At 35.7% G+C, this 24,580-nt stretch overlaps 1 protein-coding gene across 5 annotated transcripts in view; it reads right to left on the bottom strand.

The window, feature by feature from the left end:
- Positions 1-24,580, bottom strand: part of RABGAP1L (RAB GTPase activating protein 1 like) — a 739,959-nt gene that overhangs the window by 644,354 nt on the left and 71,025 nt on the right. For 4 of the 5 annotated variants that reach the window (XM_049868622.1, XM_049868624.1, XM_049868625.1 and 1 more), the window contains exons 2-7: positions 23,436-23,616; positions 21,808-22,000; positions 13,568-13,778; positions 10,890-11,064; positions 2,073-2,230; positions 330-440 (exon numbers count right to left, since the gene is read on the bottom strand). In XM_049868622.1, coding sequence (XP_049724579.1) covers positions 330-440; positions 2,073-2,230; positions 10,890-11,064; positions 13,568-13,778; positions 21,808-22,000; positions 23,436-23,573 — 986 coding nt within the window. In that variant the 5' untranslated portion in view covers positions 23,574-23,616. Of the gene's footprint in view, positions 1-329; positions 441-2,072; positions 2,231-10,889; positions 11,065-13,567; positions 13,779-21,807; positions 22,001-23,435; positions 23,617-24,580 lie in introns of those variants that run through there. The other variant, XM_049868626.1, reaches the window with a different exon arrangement.

The raw sequence follows: 24,580 nt of genomic DNA, 5'->3' as shown, positions 1-24,580 counted from the left end.
GAAGTTAAGGTATTGCCCTATATGTCAATAAGGAACAGCAGGAAAAAGGAATGTGATCCAACAAGGTTGAAGTAGTTAATACCAAAAAAAAAGAAAGCCATTTCATGTTTATTTCCCTCACCAATTGAGATTCTCAACGAACTAGCTGCATCTAACTTATTTAAGTAGAGAAAGCATTATTATTACCATTCTCGTTTTTAAATGGAGAAACTGAAGTATGGTGAAAACTCAAGGTGAGTAATACAGCTGAGATTCAATAATACATTTCTTGAAACACAATCACAATGCCAACACAAGTTTTTGGTAGCGTCTAGGAGCAGGCTGCTTACCTTTCAATAGCTAATTCTTTGTTAGAAAGTTGCTGCACTGTAATCACAACCTTCTTCTCTATTCCTTGTTTTAATTTGAAATAAAATTTATCTCTATCCTTTGGCACAGGACTGAAATATGCAAAAAGAACAGGAGTTACCAATAATTCACACAATAAAGCATTCAAGTTAACCTATTCCAAGGTTAGAACTAGACAACGAACAATTTAAGTAGCAACGCCCTTATTCTTAAGATATACTGAACTCTTATCTTGCCACAAAGTAACCAGCTATAAATTTTATAGTCAGCAAAACAGAATTTGCTGTTAGTTTTTAAACTGGATTTTCAAGCACCTTATATTTTATCTGTAACGAAGATTAAAACCAGGCGTTAAAAAATGACAGCATGATATAATTTCAGATTTTAGTTTTTAAGAAATTTGGGAATACAGTGTATTTAATTAATTTTTTTTTAAGACTGCCACATTTCTGGCTCAGCTGGCTGAGTGGCCATGAGTGCCTTCTACACAGTAAAACCCTGTGCAAAAGCAAGAAGAAGAAGAGCTTACTTTTTAGACACCTAGTACTGGAGATGACTATGGCATATCCAAGTAATACAAATAGAAGGACGACAAAGATGGGCAGATCAGGGGCAAGCTAATAAAATTTTAGCACAGGCCAGACTGACTATTATTATGAATTCATTCAAACAATAAATGTCTAAAATATGAGTTGCCTTATCTGAAAAGGAAAAATACATTGACCAAGTTATTTGACCTGAGACTCAATTTCTACATCGGTAAAATACAGATAAAATACCTACCTAATAATTACTGTTAAAATTAAAGGCACAGTTCAGGCACATAGGTCATTAAATGGTATTACTATTTCCTGCTAACTACCTTTTTCTGAATTGGAGAAAAATATTCTAAAGTACAAAACAAGGAAATGGTGAATGAAACTATGGTAAAACCACAGGATACACTACCAAAAAAAAACACCAAACCCACTGCTGTCAAGTTGATTTTGACTCATGGCGACCCCACGTATTACAGAGTAGAACTGAGCTCCACAGGCGGTAAACTTTATAGAAGCACATCTCCAAGCCTGTCTCTGCGGCATCGCTAGGTGTATCCATGTTGTCAACCCTTAAGGTTAGTAGTTGAGCACAAACGATATGTACCACCCAGACGCCTAATATACTACTGCTGGAGCCCTGGGGATGCAATGGTTAAGAGCTTGGCTGCTACCAAATGACTGGCAGTTCAAATCCGCAGCCACTCCTTAGATACCCTATGAGGCGGTTCTATTCTGTCCTACAGGGTTGCTATGAGTCAGAATCAACTCGACAGCAATGGGTAAAGGTAAAGCAACCATTAAAAATGATTCTGATTAAAAACATTTTAATGGAAAAACTCTTATAATGTTAAGGGAAAAAAACTGTATATATACAATTGTACAAAAATATCCCTAGAAATAAAAAATAAACCAAAATGTTAAAAGTGATTGTCTTTTTATTTTACTTTTATTGTTTTGCTAAATTTTCTACAATAAACTTCAGTATTTTTATACTCATTAAGAAAACCATTTAACTAAAATATCTGAAAGGCATGAGAAAGACTGAAACATATTCATTCACCAACCAAATATTTATCAATTTAAATCTTTATGCCAATATTATGTAGGTTCTAGAACCTTTATATTAGGCAATATTATTATTTCAGGCATAACGTCAAATTTTTATTAATTCCAAAAGATCCTCACCTAAAGTTTCCTTTTCCGTCATCTTCTTTTACCTCCAAAGAGACGCTGAAGGTAAACACATCACTGTCGGGGGTAGGAATAATCAAGTCTTTAACATCAGACACTTGTCTGGAAGAACGTTTGAAGGCTGTACAGAAACTATATAAAATTCTGCTTACCTAAAAGAATAAAAATGGAACCACCATTAGGTAAAGATTTTAGCTGCATTCTGATACCTCTTCCTCCTAATTCTTGAATCCACAGCTTTCCATGGCCGTAATTTTCTTCAGCGGATAAAGCAGATATAGTCTAAGCATCTATCAGTTGCTTAGCTATTGCATGACATAATTTTCATCACTTATGCATTATAGATGGGTGGACAAGCATATGTGTATGATAAATACAGATCATCCTAACTAAATTATTTCAGCCTAAAAACTATCATCAGCGTGAAGCCCAAGAGGGAAAACAAAAAGGTAAATTGATTTCACAATTTTTTTATGAAATTAAGAGTAAGACATCACTCTATTTTACAGAAACTTGAAGTTCAAATGTGAAGTCTGTTTTCAAACTTAAACAGATAAATTCCAACAGTAAGCACCACCAAGTCTATACTATAATGTATATAAATACCACTGACCAGAAGAGAACTAAGATTTAAGAGCCATGACTGAGGATCTACGTATCCTCACACTAAAGGAAGGGGGGTTAGATGAGAACCACCCAGATGAGTCAGTGAGTTGGCATGTCTAGCTGTGATTCAGAACGTCTCCCATTACAAAAACACACCAGAGACCTGATCAGAAGTGAACACTGCCAGTATCAGAAGGGCTCACTTCATTATTGTCAAAATTTTTCTTTGAAAACATTTCTCAGATGATATTTAACAAAAAAAAAACAGGATTCCTTTAAAAGAAACTGCCTTTCTACCTAGTTATGCTTGGATTTGTTTAGGTATAAAACCCAACCCAGTACCGTTGAGTCGATTCTGACTCATAGCGATCCTATAGGACAGAGTAGAACTGCCCCCATAGTTTCCAAGGAGCCCCTGGCAGATTCAAACTGCCAACTCTTTGGTTACCAGCCGTAGCACTTAACCACTATACCACCAGGGTTTCCTTATTTAGGTACAAAAAACGCAGATAGCATGTACATAATTTGTCAGGAAAAATTTATCCTATAGATAAAACAAAATGTTTGTTGTTATGGTAATTTCCCACTGAACACAGAGAGCGAGAGCCTCTTCTATGCCAGATACAAAGCATGAGTTATCCTCTTCTTAGAGAACTTGGATGTTATTTACTGTCATCACTCAGTAATGATTCTTTACATCTACATAGCTTTTTAGTTTACAAATTCCACTTATACACATTATCTTATTTGATTTTCCAATAGTCTTTTAAAGCAGTTACAATACTTTACAGATGGGTAAAGTGGGGCTCAAAAATTTTCCAAACATCACACAGGAATTAAGTGACCGGGCTAGGACTAGAATTCTCAATTAAGGCCTTTTTCAGGAGACTGCTTTCTAACATTATTTTGACTAGTTTCCTACTATCAATGATTTATTGTTACAGAGTAGTAAAAAATAAAAGAGAATCAAGCTCAATGAAATGTATGTGTATATGCCTGACTGGTTTATGTAAGTATACCCAAATGTATTCATATTCACTGAGAATTCTTTTACTTAAAAAAAGTCATCTTTTCAATATCCTTGCCTTTTGCTTCTTTCATCTCTAGCATTTAAGCACAGTAATGAAGATGCTGAACTAAATTACAGTCCCAAAAAAAGCTATAAACATTTATAGATGTTTCTGGGCTTCAAAATATACTATGGAATATCTGCAATGAATGAATCCTAAGATAATTAACAAAATGATGCTAGTAAACATGCCAACAAGTTTTAGCTTAAGTCTGCAATTTCTCTTTTAACTTCCAGCAGCTTCAAAGGGCTAGATACTAAGTCATAGAACAAATCAAATACTGGTTTTAGCAATAAGTGAACCCAGTAAAATGATTTAAAGGGCTTGCAGTGCTGTTACTCAGTGTTGCTGTGGTACACATATGTTGCAGGATTTCCAGAATGAATGCTAGGATGGTTTTATCTACTCTATTAGTACAGGCCACGCTGGTGATAATACTTTAAAAATACATATAAATGGCTCATACTCATTGCCTAGAGAAGTACTCTAAGTTCCACAAGTAAGGAGATTGTTCTGAATATTTACAAATCTTCACTTTTGATAAATGAAAACCTCCTATTCATAGAACTACACTAGTATGACTATAACATTTTATAAGTTGCTTGAACAAGAGCGCTCTCATCAACAGTAGAATCTGTTAAAGTATGGGGTCTTTTTCTTTTCTTTTTCCTATAGTCATATCATCATATATATATCATCATACATATATGACTATAGGAAAAAGAAAAAGACCCCACACTTTAACAGATTCTACTGTTGATGAGAACGCTCTTGTTCCAAGCAACTTATAAATTTTTTTTTTTTTAGTTTTAACTGGGTTACAGTCATATATTCTGCCATAAAACTTATCCCGTATACACACATACATTAGAAAAAAAGTGGTCTTCAAACTTCTCATAGCCACACTTAACATTCATTAATCAGTGACTGTCCTAAACTGTCTTTCCTACACAAATTAATAGTATCTTAAATTAAGTGATTAACATTTTTAACAACTAAGAATGCTGCCTGTTAGCCTAAAGTTAAACTTCAGCAGTAGCATATTTGTTTCACAAAGTTCATAAAATGTCAAAAATATTTTACAGCATTATTATATTACCTTATACAGACGAGTGAAAACAATTAAAACAGCAAAGGGTTGATATAAACCAGAACCGTAGGCCTCAAATGTTATACAATTAAAACAATGACAATTTCACTCATTCATTTAACAAATATTTTTGAGCACCTTCTGTGTATAAAGTATTATTCTAGATGCTGGGGGTACAGCAGTAAACGCAGAGCTTGTATTCTAGTATATGTAAGTTGAAAGTGCTTGAGGTAGATGACAGGGAATCATTAGCTAAATGAAAAGCAGAAATGTTTTGCCTCAACTGGATAGTTATTAGATCTAGCCCAACAATTTAAGTGTGGAGGAAAAGAAAATCAAAGAACATGTTAGAAATATGCCATTGATGATTATGTCTACAAAGCAAAGTGTTCACAGGAACTTTAAACTACTTTTAGTTCTTTGGGTTATTTCCCACTCCTTGCCCCCAAATATGAAGTCTACTGTTTACTTTTTGCACATTCAGCATTAGTATATTTTCAACAATACAATATGTGTGAAAATAAAGGAATGCCTGTACATAACTTTTGATGCATTATTAGAGTTAATCTCAACCACATTTATTCTTTTTTCCCCCTTCCCATTTCTCCTTCTAATTCTTTGATTTTCATGTGTCTTTGTGTTGGAACTAATCAGCAAGCCTGCCACATCAGAAGACCACACCAAAAAAGTCAAAGAACTTGGCATACTCTACAGTAGATGGAAAGGCTCCGCAATTTCTTAAGAAAAGCGTTAAGTAAACGGAGCTGAGCCAAAGTGGTAGAAGTACGGGAAAAAAAAATCAGACTCCATCTTTCCCTCTTTTTGAAGGAAAAACGCAACAGTACATTGACTTCATAGGCAACACTCAAACCCATTTAACACTGACAATGTCTTTCAAGCTGCTATTTCCACCAAAAAGCTTAAAATCATTTGTGAATTCTAGAGTCTGTGAATAAGCTAAAATGGTGATCCAAGGATTTTTAAGATAAGTTGCTTTAGAAACAATGCTTATCAATATCTATAATTTTTGAAATACATCAGGCAACCAATTACATTATGCAAAGAATATTAAAACATACACCATGGCAAACTTTTTATACATGTCAAACTATTAAAAATAAAACAAAACAATCTAGAATGGGCCTTTCTTTGTAGAAGGCAAGGGTTTATTGACAAATAATACAGTACAATTTTCCCCCCAGAAAGCAGTACTGACACAGAAAGCACTAGATTAAACATAATTGGTTTGGTTTTTGCTTTCTTTTTTCTTCTTCTTGTTTTTTTAAAAGAGGTGAGGAAAAGGGCACATGCAGATATCTAGGAGAGACACCAAAATCTTAACTCTAGTGGAATTTTAAGTAACTTTTATTTTCTTCTTTATTTCAGTATTTTCCAAATTGTCAAATACGCATTACATGTTAACAGTCCCAAAATGTTATTAAATAACAAAGGTGTTTATTAAATTAAATTTCATGGCTAGTTTTTCAAATATAAAGCTTTTCACTAATGCTGATGAAAGAGAATCCAACCTTTTAGAAACATCGTGTGTCGAAAAAAAACTCGCCCAGGAAATATATGTAGAAAAATCATTCCTGAAAGGCATCCTGAAAGATATTTGCAAAAATTAAAAAAAAAAAAAAAAACTTGCTCAAACATATTACTCCTTGAAAGGAGGCAAAATAAAAAGTACATTATCTAAGATTTTTTTTATACTATAAAAATCTATTTAAGAGAAACACTAACAAAATAACTTCTAAATTGGCTTCTAAAATAAGGCACCCTGCTAAAATATCATCTCAATAAGTATCTGTTGAGAAATAATATTTTCCTAAGTTTTTTTTTTTTTTTTAATGCAAGGAATAAGATTTTCTTTTATATAGTGGCGTATCAGCAAGCTAAAGGGAAACCAGTGCACTAAAACTAAGGATCTTCCCAATGATACCCTTCATAATTGCTTATTACATACCTCTGAACGCCTCTACCAGATGATTAAAACCACGCTTCTAAAATATAACACTGAGAATTTGCTAATAATAATGACAAGTATATCAAAACAAGCATTAAAATCTATTTTGAAGAAAATGGCTAGTAGAAGTAAAATCTTAAAAGAGAAAAAAATTTCAAACAATAAAAATCTTAGAGTCAACTAAGCCTTTTAAAATATCATTAAAAATAGTTCCGCATAATATATCCATAAAGATGCAACAAAGAACAGGTGCCTCCTTGACTATTTCCACTATACTTCCTGGTATTTGGCTTTGGTAAAACATTCTTCATTGGAAGCCTAGCACGTCATTCTCCAGTATGAAGATCACTAGCATCAAGACACTGCTGGCTCGTTTCTCCCAACTCCTCTGGGGACTTTATTCTCCCGTATAAAGTCCAGGGTAACAAGTCAAATGTGTCCTAACCCTTCCATGGGAACAGCCAATGCTTGTTTCACATGTGTTCAACACAGCCATCACCCTTGTTGGGCTTCTCTTCTATGACTGTTTGCGCCTGCTGCTTGTAGGGTTTATGGTGAAATAAGAGCATTGCCGCAGCAGCTGGAAGTGATAGCCATGCTGCTGCCCTTTCTTGAGAAGACAGCTTCTGCCTTTGACTGCCAAATTTCTTCAGGTTTCATCCAGGAACTCTGCAAAAAATGGAAAACAAATTAGTGCCAAAATACACAGTCATGCTTAAGCCACAATGTCTATCATCTGTGCCTGGGCCATATGTGCAGTTTCCTGGTGCCCATCAAGGAGGACTCAAATACTAAGGATGAAACTTGTTCCCTGACCACAGAACAGAAAACGCCCGGGAACCATACAACAATATGACCAGTAAATGTAACTAAAACACTTATAGGGCAATTATTTTTTGAGAAGAGAGAGGAAAACAGATGTTGGGCAGATGCTGTAAAAAGCATGGGTAAAACACAAAAGGCAGCTGGAATGCAAGACATGTAGCTGACAAACCCCTTTATAAAACGTAATTGAAAACAAAACATAAAAACTCACATTTCATTTTTATCATATTTAAGCAACAGAAAAGTAGTTACTGAAAATTACATGGGTCTTCAGAGGCCAACACTTCAATTTGAAACCCAGCTCTATCATCTATTCCCTTATCTTTAGGATAAACAAAGGTGTCCATACAGTTTACCATCCAAGCCAGAACACTTACCAGACTAAATGGGATTGCTATTAATAACATGCCTGGACTACAGGCATAAACTAAGCCTCCTCCAAACAAATAGAAATGTAAAGTTACTAGTCTAAATAAATACTATCTATGTCATGGAGATGCTATGAGCATCCAGTAGGTGCTTAGCACGGTATCTGTCATAAGCTGTTTACACTGAGCAGAGTGGTTAAGAGCTCGGCTGCTAACCAAAAGGTCAGCAGTTCGAATCCACCAGGCACTCTTTGGAAACTCTATGGGGCAGTTCTACTCTGCCGTATAAGGTCACTGCAAGTCAGAATCAACTCAATGGCAATGGTTTTTTGTTTTTTGGTTTTTTTTTTGGTATTCTTCATTTAAGGAAGTCCTTGGGCAATTCAAGAAACCCTGGTGGCACAGCGGTTAAGTGCTCAGCTGCCAACTGAAAGGTCAGCAACTCAAACCCACCAGCTGCTCTGGGGGAGAAAGATGTGGCAGCCTGCTTCAGTAAAGATTACAGACTTGGAAACCCTATGAGGTGGTTCTACTCTCACCTATCATTGACTGGACAGGAATGGGTTTAGTTTGTTGGGTGATACAATTTGCACTCAACTACTAACCTAAAGGCTGGCAGTTCAAACTCACCCAGAGGCACTACAAAAGGCCTGGTAATCTGCTTGCATAAAGACTACAACCTAGAAAACCTTATGGGACAATTCTACTCTATAACACATGCAGTTGTCTTGAGTCGAAATTGACTCAAAAGCAATGAATTTAATCCTTCATTTGGTTCCCTGGGTGGCACAAACGTTTAAGCACTTGTCTATTAACCAAAAGGTTGACAGTTTGAACCCACCAAGAGGCAGAAAAGCCTGGCAATCTGCTTCTAAAAGGTCACAACCTTAAAAACCCCATGCAGTGCAGTTCTACTCTGCAACATAGGGTTGCCATGGGTCAGAATCACCTCAGTGGCAACTGGCTTGGTTTGGTTTTTTGGTTATTCTTTGTTTAGAAACAATCACTCATTATAATGTTTAATGACCAACTGTCATGTACTTCTTCTTTAAACAACAAATTTTACCACCAATTTCCCACAATATAACACTTCAAAAAATGCACTCTAAAAAAATTAATACACGGACACTGCTTTCTCACAACCTGCAATGTACCAAATATGCTCTCCAGAAATGCAATTAATACTGTTTAATACTAAATCCAAAATGATCAGACCAAGAATTTCCCATAGTCTTGCCCATTGCTTACTCACTGTTAAACCTCTAAAAAATGACAAACATTAACCCTACCCATAAACAAGTGAATGCTGTAACCCAAAAAGGGAAGGTTTCATACCATCAGTTATGGAAAATGCTTGCAGCCAGGTCCCTTTCAGTTTCTTTCTGCAGCGGTATTTCTACCTCTCCAAGCAGCAGGTTCTCCAGTTCTTCAAAGTCATTTCCTTGCTGTTGAGCTCCAGCGATCCAGAAACCACAGGTGTGTTAAATGATGGCTGCCAACATGAAATGCCAGGACTCTACCATCTGCTTCCCCACCTCTGCAGTGGAGTTTGTAAGGATCATAAATAGCTCCCCCTCATTCATACAGACACACACACATTCTTTCAACATATTTATATTCACCGTCTACTATGTGCCATGCATGCTAGCATACTTGTACTCATTTGCTCTATCTATCATACTTTTTGATCAAGAAGTCAGTTAACATATGTATTTTTTAATGTGAGGATGAAACAGATTAAGACCTGTTTAAACAAACAAAAAACCAAACTTGAACTTCTTACACTAAGCATGAGTTTCGGCAAAGAACTTCTATGGTTACAATCTAAAATATGTTGTGTGTGTGCATATTAATTTTAGTGTAAACCAAACAGATCACTAGGGCATAAGCACTGACGTACCCCTTACACTTAGTATCAAACACTGAAATCTACGATCCAATGACTTTCAATTTTGTGGCCAGAAATAAACTCCCAGAACTCCTGTTAATACAATGGTTTACTCATGTGTCATGGTAAAAGAACAGAATAGCTACTGCTTCTAGAATTTTCTACTGACTATATTTCCAAAATCAAACACACCTAAGAGCTTATCCATTCAAACTCAGTTATTAGTCCCTTTGAAACGAGTGCAAGCACTAAAGTTCCAGTAGTGTAACTTACTTTCCGTTTGGGGAGAATTCAATAGATAATAGGGGGAAAAAAGTGATGCCCCCACGTGTTTAACAGCCATTTGAATCTGATCTACCTCTCCAGTCTAAAAATAAACCAACAGTTAATAATTGCTAAGAACTTGCTAGTTTCTTCAAAAGACTACATCTGATACTCCTGCTATATACAATACTTATGTTTTTAATTAGGCCAATTCTCCAAGCAAAAGCTAGCCTCTGAATGAACGCACATAAAATAAATAATCACTGGTTAAAACCACAGAGATCTGTGAAACAATTTTAGTGATGGCAATATGCAACTACCAGGCCAAGCAGAGAAATAGGTACTGTTATAGGCTCTTTTTTAAATCACATGGACCAATCTACTTGGGCAAAATGATAAAAGAGGTGCAAAAAAATTCTTCCTTTCTGAGCCTTAGCAATTACTATCATGGTGGTATGGGAAGACAGCACAGCAAGCAGTATCTTTCTATTACACCTGCTAAAATATGAGAGTGCCCCACCTATAATATCACTTTAATGCTCAAACATATTAGACTCAGTTTTCCATATTCCATTCTATGCCATTACAAATAACTTTCTCTTTCGAAATATACTCCAAATGTAGGCAATGTGCCATATGGTCACACATACTAATTTATAAGACAGTGAGATTAGGGTCCGAAGTATTACCGTAACTCATCTCAATGTACTCTAAGTACAATATATTATACTTACTGCCTCTTTAATTTCACAGGAGAAGACATGTATCTGAAATTCTTCTGAACCATGGGAGCTCTCCGTAAATGCAAAGCAATCACTCTCTGTTGTCCCATCATGTCCACGTGCACAGAATAACACTTTATAGATTGGAAAAGATGCTATCTCCATATTGCTGGACTGGTCTATAATTCTACAGAACAGAGATGAAAAGTGAGATAAAACATTAGCCATCAAAGAACAAAGGCAAACAGTTTTACTATGCCAGTATATGCCATGTAAACATAACTATCTTCAAGTCACAAAAATAAAGCGGTACTAAACATGCAGGAAAACAAATTATCTTCATATTCTTGCAAATAAATAAATGCGCACAAGCATTTTTCATCTTCCTTTGATAATTTCTTCATTTTCAAGTTTCCTATAATCCAACTCACTTATTCTCAAAGCCAAGTATACACTGCCTGTTAAAATCTACGTCGTCCATCCTTGAAGGCTAGTGTTGTTCTGGTATGACAAAATGAATGCAGACTAGAGGGCACAGACCATCCCTGAAGAATCCATTTCTATTCAGAGCAGCACCTATAAGTTTATCCAAGTTCTCCAAGTCATTGTTCAACTGGGACCTCTTTGCCCCCCAAAAAAGGTCAGAGTGGTTCCAAAGATGGAATCAACAGAATTTAGGAGCTGAAAGGAATTTGTGAGATATGAGACTGAATACTTCTCTGATTTCTCGTACACAAATCCTAAGCCCTACATTGACCTAAAAGACTCAAGACACATTCAGGATTTAAAACTGAGAAACTAGGTAGACAGAGAAATGGGGGTCTGGGTGCAGAAATTTCAGCCACCAGAAATAAAGAGGCAACTAAACACACTAAGTCTTTGTCTAAGTGTTTCCAGCACTTTCAAACCAAATAAATAAAAAAAATAAATAGACAACATTAAATGGCATTTTACATTTTCAGGAGATACCAAGTAACAATGTATTTACCAAACTCTTTCCTGAAAAAACAAAATTTTTACCAAAATTTTATAAATTGATACCAAAATAAAGTTCTAGAATTTTCCCACATTCTAAACTTTAGAGAATGAGGTAAAATCAGAAAGGTTTTTTTTTTTTAATTAAATCAACTTTCAGGGAATAATCTAGGATTAGAACACATTCAATCTAATTTCCTAGACCTGGTCCATTTATTTGCTCATCATTTACTGAAATTCTACAAGGGGCCACATACTGCTCTACCCACTGGTGCTACAGAAGTGAAAACACAAAGAACCCTCTTCTATGGAGCTTATATTCTACTAGAAAAAGAGAGCATGGTGGGAGGGGGGACAGGGAGAAGGAGAGGGATAGGAGATCAAATCAGGGCAGTAGGTCAACAATGGCCAGATCTAGTAGGATTTTATAAACCATGGTAAGGATTTTAATATCGCCAAGTGCGATTAGAGGCTGAGCACAGGGGAATAATATTATCTGATTTACATTTAAAGAAATTCAAGGTTTAATGGTTTCAGGGGACATCTAGGCCAACTGGCATAACAAAATGTATTAAGGAAACATTCTGCATCCCACTTTGGTGAGTGGCGTTTGGGGTCTTCAATACTAGCAAGCAGCCATCGAAGATGTATCAACTGGTCTCAACCCACCTGGAGCAAAGGACAATGAAGAACACCAAAGACATAAGGTAAAGATGAGCCCAAGAGACAGAAAGGGCCACATAAACCAGAGACTCCATCAGCCTGTGATCAGAAGAACTAGATGGTGCCCAGCTACAACCGATGACTGCCCTGACGGAACACAACAGAGATTCCCTGATGGAGCAGGAGACCAGTGGGATGCAGATCTCAAATTCTTGTAAAAAGACCAGCTTAATGGTCTGACTGAGACCAGGGGGACCCTGGAGGTCATAGTCCCCGGACCCTCTGTCAGCCCAAAACTGGAACCATTCCTGAAGCCAACTCTTCAGACGGGGATTGGATTGGACTATAAGACAGAAAATGATACTGGTGAGGAGCGAGCTTCTTGGCTCAAGTAGACATATGACACTATGTGGGCAGCTCCTGTCTGGAAGTGAGATGAGAAGGTAGAGGGGGACAGGAGCTGGTTGAATGGACACGGGGAATACAGGGTGGAGAGGAGTGTGCTGTCTCATTAGGGGGAGAGCAGCTAGGAGTATATAGCAAGGTATACATAAGTTTTTATGTGAGACTGACCTTATTTGTAAATTTTCACTTAAAGCACAATAAATATATATATATATAAAACAAAAACGAAAGAAATTCAAGGTTTAGATGACATTAAATATTATTCCTAATTAAGCATAAGACAAAAAGTCACTTTGCTTCTTTTGAGTCTGATATACCTAATTAGCTTAAAATCTAACACCCACTGTAATCTTCTGAACCACTGTCACATGACAAGCTGAAAGCAGGTTTCTATTTGCCTTCAAAAAAGAGATAAACAAATTACAAGTATTTTTACCATTTTATCCCATTATAATATTCTAAGCCTAATTTTGCAAATGTCCCTTGCAAAACAGGCAGTAGAGTCTAAGCCTAAGCACAATATTTACTTGCGTATCTACAGTGTATAACTGAATTCACAGTAAGTCCTACACCTCATTTATGATGTAACATCGTAGCATCACCGAAAAAGCTTAATGATGTCTAAAGAAAAAAAAATTACTGCTTACCTCACAGAACCTTCTGGAACATTTGGCACATACAAAGTAACAGGAAAGGGATATTGACTGGATGATTTCATAGTTGCCATTGCCCGTAAGGCCTCCACTTCATTACGTGGGGAAGAAACCTTCATACAGCCTAAGTAGGTCAGTTTGTTAAATAAAACACTATCTTCTTCAGTTAGTCCAACTGGAGAAGATGGTCTGGGTGTAGAAATTTCTGAAGAAGAAAAAAACAAAAAATCCCTCAGAAGTCAATGTGAAACTCCACAGTGCAATGACTTCTTACTGCTCCCCCCAAAAAAGGTACCCGGATGGCACAGCGGTTAAAGCTCTCAGCTGCAAACCAAAAGGTCGGTAGTTCAAATCCAACAGCAGGTCCATGGGAGAAAGATGTGGCAGTCTGCTCCCATAAAGATTTACAGCCTTGGAAACCCTATGGGGCAGTTCTACTCTGTCCTATAGGGTCGTTTTAAGTCAGAATCGACTTGATAGCAATGGATTTGGATTTTTTGTTTTTGTTTCTGCCCCAAAGAAATGAATTTTTTCAAACAAAATGTAGTTGCAGAGAGGATCTAAATGTGTTTTGAATGATACCGTTCCACAGAAACACAGAGGGGTGCCACCAAGGAGCTTCAATGGAGTTGACCATCCTACACCCTGCTCCGTGTCCATTTCCACAGATGTGTTGTAATTGTCAGGCCTGGACCTAAAATTTTATGTGATTTTGGGGGTGGGGGGTGGTTCAAAGTTTCTAAAACTACTACTGGTGATTATGGTGATAAACATTTTATTAGGCACTTACTTTGAGCCAGGCATTTTACGAAACACTTTACAGGGATTATGTCATTTAATTCTTGCAATATCCCTAAAACCAGAAGGCCCATTTCCACTGAGTCGATTCAACTCATAACGACGCTATAGGATAGAGTAGAACTGCCCCGTGGGATTTCAAAGGAGCAGCTGGTAGATTCAAACTACAGACCTTTTTTTGGTTAGCAGCCAAGCTCTTAACCACTGCACCACCAGCGCTCCATAACCCTAAAGTAGGTTCTATTTTTATCTCTATTTTACAGATGAGGAAACTGAGCCTTAGAGAGCTTAAGCAACTTGCCCAAGGTCATGTAGCCAGAGAAGTAGAGCTAGGGGGGTTCAAACACACACAATATCTAAATTCCAGGTATCATGCCTTAATCTCTATGGTAGGTGTAAAATGGATGAATTAGACAAGTGTCGTTTTTACTCTGCTTTTATAGAGTATCAGCTCTTCAAAGAAGTCATTCTTCTATCCTCTTTTTATTCCTAGCACTTACAGTGTCTAGCACTGGTGACACAACAATCAAGCGCTCAGCTGCTAATCGAAAGGTTGGTGTTTTGAACCCACTCTGCGGCTCCACAGGAGAAGACCTGGTGGTTTGCTCTTGTAAAGACTACAGCCCAGAAAACCCTGTGGGGCAAGTCTACTCTGACACGTACAGTCACTACGAGTCAGAACTGACTCGACTGCACACGACAACAACAACAACGACAAAAGAGTGGATACTCAGCATCTATCAAATGAATTAATTACTAAATAAATGAGTTTTTTTTTTTTAGGGCTAGTGGTCCTTTCCCCAACCTATTAGGGCAAACATTCTTCATCCTGACCACCACTAAATGCATCGTTAACTACAACCTTACTGTAGACAAAACTCATTGGAACTCTCTCATTATGACCAGTAGAAACCCTGGGTTAAGCAGAAAAACAGCAAAAATATTTTTTAGCAAAGCCAGATTTTAGATCTTGTAAAATCACACACCAAAATAAGAGATTCAATTCCACCTAAACAAATATAAACTCAGTCCTATTAAAAGTCACACTTGTAAATTCTCTCACTCTTTTCTCTCCAGAAAGATGCAAAGAGTAACAAAGAACAGGAGAGATAAAAGTCATCTTTGTATCCAGGTATTACCTTAGCACATAGCAGTCAACCAACAAAGATGAAAAGTACAACTGAATCCAAGTAGCCAGGATATAAGATCACCAAAATGACAAAAACCCAGTAAGTCATCATACTGCTTAAGCAAAAGTTCTCATCTATCTAGTTTTATAACCAGCAAACAACATATATTTTATTTTCAGTTTGGATCACTTTAATCTAGACAGTGTCCAGACAGCTCCTTGCCACTAAAGTTTACCTGATATTTTAATCCAACCACAATTTTGTTAGTAAAAAACTGTGTTGATTACAACTATGAAAAGGCAGCTAAAATGTCTTATTGAAAACAAAAACTAGAAATATGTAACAAGAAATGAATACTAAAAACTTATACAGCTAGAGCAATTAGGGCAGAATAAAAATATAATAAAAGCTATCCATATCAGGAAGGGAGAAGTGTAACTATCCCTTCTCACAGATGACATGATTCTATACATAGAAAACCCCAAAGAATCTACAAGAAAGCTATGAGAACTAATAAAAGAATTCAGTAAAGTGACAGGGTACAAAGTCAACACACAAAAATCAGTCAGGTTTGTATAACTCAGCAATGAGCAAGCAGAAAAGGAAATTAAGGAAACATTACAACAGCATTTACAATAGCATCTAAAAGAATAAAGTACCTAAGAATAAATTTAACCAGGAATGTGAAAGACTTATACACTGAAAACTGTAAAACATCACTAAAAGAAATTAATGAAGATCTAAACAAATGGAAGGACATTCATGTTTGTAGATTGCATGGCTTAATATAGTTAAGATGTCAATACCACCCAAAGAAATCTGTAAATTCAATGCAATCCCCATCAAAACTCCAACAGTCTTCCCTACAGTAATGGAAAAGCCCATCCTCAAATTTATGTGGAAGGACAAGGGAACCTGAATCTCTAAGGCAATCTGAAAGAAACACCAAAGAGGACTCATACTTCCTGATTTCAAAACATTCTATAGCCAAAGTAATTACAACAGCCTGGTGTTGGTGTAAGAACAGACATATAGACCAACAGAATTAAGAGTATAGAAATAAATCCATACATCTACGATCAAATGATTTTCCACAAGGGTGCTACGTCCGTCCATTCAATGGGGAAGGAAGGGTCTCTACAATAAAGGGTCCTAGGAAACCAAAGAATGAATCAGGATCCATGCTTCAAAACACCACACACAAAAACAAATTCAAAATGGATCAAGGACCTAAATGTGAAAACAAAAACTATAAAAATCTTAGAAGAAAATGTAGGAGTGTGGCTGCAGGGCCTAGTTTTTAACAAAGGACTATCGGATATGACAACAAAAGCACAAGCAGCAAAAGACAAAACACATAATTGAGACCTCATAAAAATTCAGTAGTTTGTTCATCAAAGGACTTTATCAAAACATTACAATAGCATTTACAACAGCATCTAAAAGAATAAAGTACCTAAGAATAAATTTAACCAGGGTGGGTTCAATCCACCAACCTTTCAGCTATTAATCGAACATTTAACCACACTTGTGTCACCAGAGGACTCCAGCAAATATATAAACACCAAAAATTATAAGTGGTTACCAAGCGTGAAATGGAGGGAGAAAAGGAGAGTTTTTGCTTAGGGGGTACTGAGTTTATGTTAATAGTGGCGGAACAATTCGGTATTGTTGTTGTTGTTAGGTGCCGTGGAGTCAATTCCAACTCGTAGTGACCCTATGTACAACACAAAGAAACACTGCCTGGTCCTGCACCAATTCTCATAATCATTATGCGACTCAGAGCGACCCTGTGTTCAAACAGACAAAACACTGTCTGGTGCTGTGCCATCCTCATAATCGTTGTCATGCTTTAGACCACTGCTGCAGTCACTGTGTCAATCTATCTCGTTGAGGGTCTTGCCCTTTTTGCTGACCATCTACTTTACCAAGCATGATGTCCTTCTCCAGAACTGAGCCCTTCTGATAACATGTCCAAAATATGGGAGATGAAGTTTCACATTCTGGCTGCACTTCTTCCCATTTGGTATAGGGAATCTGGTATAGGACAGCAAAAATAGTTCCACAACTTGCAAAATGTAATCAGTGTTACTGAATTATACATGTAGAAGCTGTTGAATTGGTGTATGTTTTGTTGTATATATTTTGACACAAAAACAAACTTGCATATAAAACAAAGAAAATTCTTCTTACCCACCAAGATCTTCAGTGAAAGATAAACACTTAAAAACATTTAGTCTGATGAGTGTCAAGAATACAAAAGATGCATAATACATGGTTACTGCCCAATACAATCAGAAGTAAGCATCACATTAAGGTATTGAGAAGGACAATTTATTCTAACCCCCAGAGTTACATTAGAAGATAAAAGGTACTTCTTCATTTGCAAGTAATATATTTACTAAAAACTAACTTAATTATATGAATGTTGATAGCAGTATGATTTGGTTGTTTTAGGGGAGTGGTGGACATAAGTCAAAAGATAAAGTAAAGCACAAAGAATAATATAATCTCCCATGTTCTCTTAATCAACAACTAAAGAAGTTTATACTTTGGGGTGTTTGCTTCCAATCTTGTGTTTTTAAACAAATATAAACCAAAACCCGTTGCCATTGAGTTGATTCCAACTCACAGCAACCCGATAGGACAGTACAACTGCCCCATGGGGTTTCCAAGGAGCACCTGGTAGATTCAAACTGCCATCCTTTTGGTTAGCAGCTATAGCTCTTAACTACTGTGCCACCAGGGTTTCCTAAATAAAGATATATTATATATTTTACATATGTATTATACATATGCAAATACACACAGAGACAGATATAGACATACATAGATTAACTCTCCTTGAACTTAAATCCCCTTGCCAGTATATATCCCTCTACTTCCTGCCTCCAACAAGGCAACCACTCTCATGAGTTTGATATGTATCATTCCAGTCCATTTTTTTATTTTTAAAAACATATTAATCTGTGAAAATAGTGTTTTACTTATATTTGTAATTTTCTTAAATATTATTTGGTACATATTCTTTCCATCTTATTGTCTTCACTCTACACTGCATTTACTGAAATCTATCCATGTTTATGTACATAAATCCTTTTAACTGCTATGTCACAGAATCACTATAGGAAAAAAAAAAGAATCACTATAGAATCCATTATTTTCCATATTGGCCATTTGTACTTACTACTACATGAATTAGGTTCCTCTACATGTATTTTGTCCATTTTTCCATGGGACAGTTTGCCTCTCTATAAATGATACATAAACAGTCTTACGTACATTAACTACTAATTCCTTATAGCCTGTAGTATACAGAAAACACTTAAGATAGCAGGCCTGAGACTGCCTATCCTGATAGGCCAGATTGCAAGGTTGGCCCTTGGCTGGTACCTGGGAACTTGGCTGGAAAAAAGTTTCCTTTGATGATATAAAACTTTTACTAAAAGATAAGAGTGGCTCGCTGTGCTAAACTATTTGTACGAACAGTATAGTTTGTGCTGAACACTTGCTTTCCTTCTGGGATCTGGAATTGTAGTGAATGTGCTCAGTCACACAGGTAATATGTGTGTACGTGAGCAACTCCTGATGAAAACCCCAGACTCCAGCACTCAGCAAACTTCCGTGGCACGCAACACTTGATAGGAATTTCTACAACACACTGCTGAAGAAATTAAGCATTCCTATCCAACTTTAGTGAGAAGACTCTTGGAAATTTGTGCCTGGTTCCCTCTGGACTTTGCCACATCTGCCTTTTCCCTTTGCTGATTTTGCTTTATATCCTTTTGTTTTCATAAATCTGCGAATATGACTATATGCTGGGACAAACCATCAAACCTGAGGGTGGTCTTGGGAACCCCAAACGCACTGCAAATTACTTCTTCTAGGCTGTCCTCCTAGGCTGTCATTTATCATTTAACTATATTTATGGTATCTTTCTTATTCAGAAAATTTAAGTTTTTATATATCGAAATGTAACTATCTTTTACTTTATGATTTGGCTTCTGTATCTTAGTTTAAAAATCATTTCCAACCCTGACAACCACAAAAATATTCTCAAATTTTTCTTCTCATAGGTTTATTTTTCACATTTAAATATCTGATTACTAGGAATAATTTTTGTATAAAGTGTAATTACTTTATTCCATGCAAAGAAGCAATTGCCTGAAAATCATTTATTGAATACCCGTCATTTCTCCAGTGATTTGTGAAGCCAGTTCTGTCATATATCAAATTCCCACATATACTTGGGTCTGTTTGAGGTATCCTGTTCCAGTGATCCACATCTATTACAGTGAATATCACGCTGGCTTAATCACAGTAATTCTGTAATATATCAATATCTGAGGTTCTTTTTCAAAATTATCTTAGATATCCATGTACCTCTACTTGTCCAACCATGTTTTAGACTTTGTTTACAAAAATAACTGAAAATATGAGAATTATCACACAAGTTATAGATTAAGTTGGAGATAAATCTTTTCAAGGTTGAATATCACCTCCATAAATCAATACGGTATCGCTCATCATTTATTCAGGTCTTCTTTCATTTCCTTCAGTAACATAATTTTCTCATTCACATTTTACATACATTTTTATTCCTTCTTTGATATCTATTGTTTTTGTTGGTACTGCAAATAGAACCTATATTTCCTACTATTGCTGCTAACCTTGCTGAAAGTCTTTAATAGCTTGCCCATTTACTAAAGTATTTTGTAAATTGTGACAATTTTTTTTTTCTTTTTCTAATTATCACACCTCATTTCTTTGTCCTGTCATTTTTCATTGGCTGGTTTCTCCAGGAACAGTGATAATGATTATCACATCCTAATTTTTCTTGATTTTAATGGCAACTTATCTGAAATTTCAGGATAAAATATAGGATTTTGATAGATACCATTTATCTACTAGTTAAGTAAGTTTTCTCCCTTTTTCAGTTTTCCAAGAACTTCATGTGTGTATATGTGAGAGTATAAAGTAAATGTTGATTTTTATCTAATGCTTGTTCTGTACCTATTGATATGATATATATTTTTCTCTTTTCACCTCTTCCTATGATAAACCATGCTGATAGATTTTTCTCACGCTGAATCATCCTTGCTGTGGTAAGCACCATGATTACATTATCTACACATATTCCACCAGTGCCCCACCGTGTAGCAACCATACAATTCAGCCATATTTACCTTATGCCAAGTTCCAAAAACAGATCCTAAGTACCCTAATCTAATAGGGATAAGCCCATCGCCTTTGTCACTGTGACTTATTGAGAGGTATGAATGTGACACAGACATAGGCCTATCAGTTCATGTCATTTTTCAGATCACCAAGAAATAATTCAGTTGGTACAATCAGAGTGAAACTTAGAACTTTAGTTCAAGGAGTAGGCAAATAGGGCCTCCCTCGCTGCCACCAGGCACAAACAAATCACTTCGCCTTATCTACCTTTTCCTACTGATAGCCACCTTGTAACCCTGAAGGAAGTCTGGTGACGATAAGGCCAACATGGAAAATATCAGAGTTGAGTAGTTTATAAAGAGATATGATAACTGCTCAGATCAAACCACACCTCTAACGTTTAAACCAGCTGTAGTTGGAGTTGGCCTTGGTTTTATTTGTTTTTTTTCGCACCCAAAGGTATCTTGACTTATAAACGGGTATTCCTGGTACGGAAACCCTGGTGGCATAGTGGTTAAGAGCTACAGCTGCTAACCAAAAAGCTGGCAGTTTGAATCCACCAGACACTCCTTGGAAACTGTATGAGGCAGTTCTACTCTGTTGTATAGGGTTGCTATGATTTGGAATTGACTCGATGGCAATGAGTTTTTTTTATTCCTGGTACAAATCTGGCTCACTTGTGAATTTATTTATTACTAAAACACTGATGGACTTGGTATGCTATTTCATTTAGAATTTTTACCAATTATAATTTGAAATAAGTGTAATCAAACTGAGTAAAAACACACATTGTATGAAGACTGTGTCCATTTCACTATTCTCTGATATCCAAGAATTCATTAATTTGTTCAGTAAGTATTTGCTGGGGGCCTACTATGTACCAAGTACTAGGGGTAAAATGAGGACCCAATATAGTTCCTGTTCTCAAAGAACACTGAGACTGATTTTGCAGGCAGATATACAGGCAGAAATATAAGAAAGAAAACAGAAATTCTCAACTAAAACTGAAAGGCTAGTGGTCTCAATCTTAGAAAACAAAGCTAATAGGATTTTCTAATTTTCATCTTAAAATTTTCATTATCACTTTATCGCATTTTTATTGTTGTTTCTAAAAGTTCAACACAGTACCTGTATTAGATGGGTCCAAAATTAACTGAAGAGACGGCTTATTTGTTTGGCTGGCTGAGAAGTCCCCAAATGTGTGTTCTGAAACCTCACCGGAATCCTCACAACCAACAAGAAGACTACTTTGCTCTTTTTCAGAATCTCTCAAAATCTCTTCCATGGCTTTCTCCAATTGTTCATCACCATTAGAAACTACCTATAGACAAAGCAAGACAATTCTGTTTCAGTCCTACTATGGCTCTGGAGCTTCATTTTATGAAAAGATTTTATTTCTATAAGAATGTAAAACTATCTAAATATTTAAACTTACACACAGTTACTGAATACCATAAATTTTCACAGTTATAACTAATTTCACATAGGTATAATACATTAAAATCCTGAACTAGAAAACCAACTAAATTAGAGATTTTTAGTTTCAAAACTCATAGTTTCCAACTATACCTAAGATCTTTTTTATAAAGATTATTTTTTCTTTTGTTTTCTTCTTTTTAACTTTTAGGAGCATATCCTAAAAACCAGATTACTTTAAATTAATGCGTTTTTGAGGAAAAAGGACATATTTAAAATGACAGTGTTTATGCTGATTATCATTTAAAAGGTCATTTTTCTTGCTATAATAGCATAAACATTTCAGATTTCTTCAGAATTACTTAAACTAGCTGCCAAGAGTAATATTGCTAATTTCCTTAAATTCAAGTTGACTCATCTTTTTCTTAAAAGCAAGTAGAACATAAAGCCTAAGTAAATAAACAATGTCTTAAATTAAACACAATGATACTAAAATACAAATATCTAAAAATAAAACCACCAATCATTTGAATAAAATTACAAAATCATGTATTTTCAACATAATGTAAAATGAGTATTTAATGATCTTGATTTTACAATATGTTTTATTAGGTTGATATACTACTATACCTCTGATTTGATAGTTGATACTAAATAAAAGTCATAAATCATCTAAGCACTTTTGACAAATTTTTCTATTCCTATTCTAAAAAAAAAAATTTTTTTTTTTTTTTTTTAGAGAATGGTTATTTAATTCTCATGCATTTATACCTGGGTTTTCTTTGAGTTAGGAAAGGCAACATAAAAACGAAAAAGAAAAAGTGACAGCACAGCCAAACAAAAACTCAACTGCTAAAAATATAAGACATATACTTTAAAAATATTCGGCCAAGTCAACTGTAAAATCACAGGCAAGAATGTTACTAGCTGATTTAAAACACAAAGACCATGAAGAAAAAAAGTATCTGAAATGAAAGTAAAACACAAGTATTTATATATTTAACTTCTAAAATCCAGCCATAAGAGACCCCCCAAAAAAATCCAGATAAATTTACATGAGATTTAATCATTAAATGTAATTTGCCAAACTACTGTCCTTTCTCTTTTCTTTCCTTTCTATTCCTTCTTTCTAAAATTCCAAATTAAAAGGTAAATAACCAAAAGCAAAAAACTTTAAAAACCGACATACCGAATAACTAGCCTCTGGACAAATCACACTCATTCTATTCTCCAGACCAGTGTTAGAGAAAAATCTTTGGGTTTTACACATTTGAGATAAGTCCAACTAGTTAAAAAACAGTAATTAAAAATAGTACCATTTGTGGAAAAGAAAAAAATACCTTCAGTTGAGGTTTTCCGTCATCTTTTGCAGATGTATCATCTGCGTGCTGAGGAACCAAAACAAATTCTTCTCTGTTCAGTGTAGCCTCGGAATCAGATGACCCACTAACCTTCTGTGATGAAACTCTGACCTCCATTTCAATTCTGCAAACTTCTCTTCCCACATCCACCTGGTGAAAACTGCAGAGATTAAAAAAAAAAAAACTAATGACTAAAAATATGAACTAATACGTACCTGATCAATCCCCAGTTTTTAAAAATGTTTCATGTAAAAAAGAATCCTGCAAACTAGATACTTATCCCAAAACTAGGAAGGCTACCTCTTAGACTGGGTCACAAAATGCAAATGTACTCTCTTCACTCTGAGTTTCCAAACTAAAAGAACCACATTGTTACCTGGAAAACAATTCAAACCCTGCCCACATCTCAACAAAGCAGATTCACTGCTGTTTATTTGACTATATTTCTCCTAGAAATAGTTTTTGTTCTTTTCGATAGAGGAAATAATTAAACATGATGTTAGAAATATCTGCAAATTCACATACATATAAAAATACATTTGTTGAAATTATTAATTAAAGCTAAATGTTTTCAAAAGCTTATCTCCTCAACGCCAAGTGTTATACCTTAAAATATTTTTTCCTGGGTTACTGAAGTTGACTGAGTGATACCGAGTCCAACACCCTAGGTTGTATGTCTTTTCCAGATACATTACCACTTTCCAGAACCAAAAAAAAAAAAAAAAAACTTTCACATTGCATTCATGTAGCAATGTTTCAGTAATCAAATAAAGTACAATTCTGTTTTGTGGACAGACCTCTACTTTTTACCAACACTGTCTATCATTTCCAGAAGTTCACATATTTATGGAACTAATCTTAACTGAGCGTATTATATAACAGGCACATACTCAGCACTAGGGTTACATGCCTGGCTAAGGTAGACAAGTAGCTGCTCTTCCTGAGCTTACATTCTAGTGAAGAAACAAGCAGATGAGCAAATAAACTAACTTCAAATAGCTATAAATGCTATGAAGAAAATAAAACAGGTTAATGTGATAAAGGGTTGCTGTGGGGAGTACAGGGAAAACTTTATGTAAAGTGGTAGCAAAAGACTCCGAGAGGGAAATACATGAGCTAAAACC

This window comes from Elephas maximus, chromosome 24, assembly GCF_024166365.1.
Source record: "Elephas maximus indicus isolate mEleMax1 chromosome 24, mEleMax1 primary haplotype, whole genome shotgun sequence".
Lineage (NCBI taxonomy): Eukaryota > Metazoa > Chordata > Mammalia > Proboscidea > Elephantidae > Elephas > Elephas maximus.
Note: the sequence above shows the minus strand (reverse complement) of the source record. Positions and strands in the feature narration are given on the sequence as shown.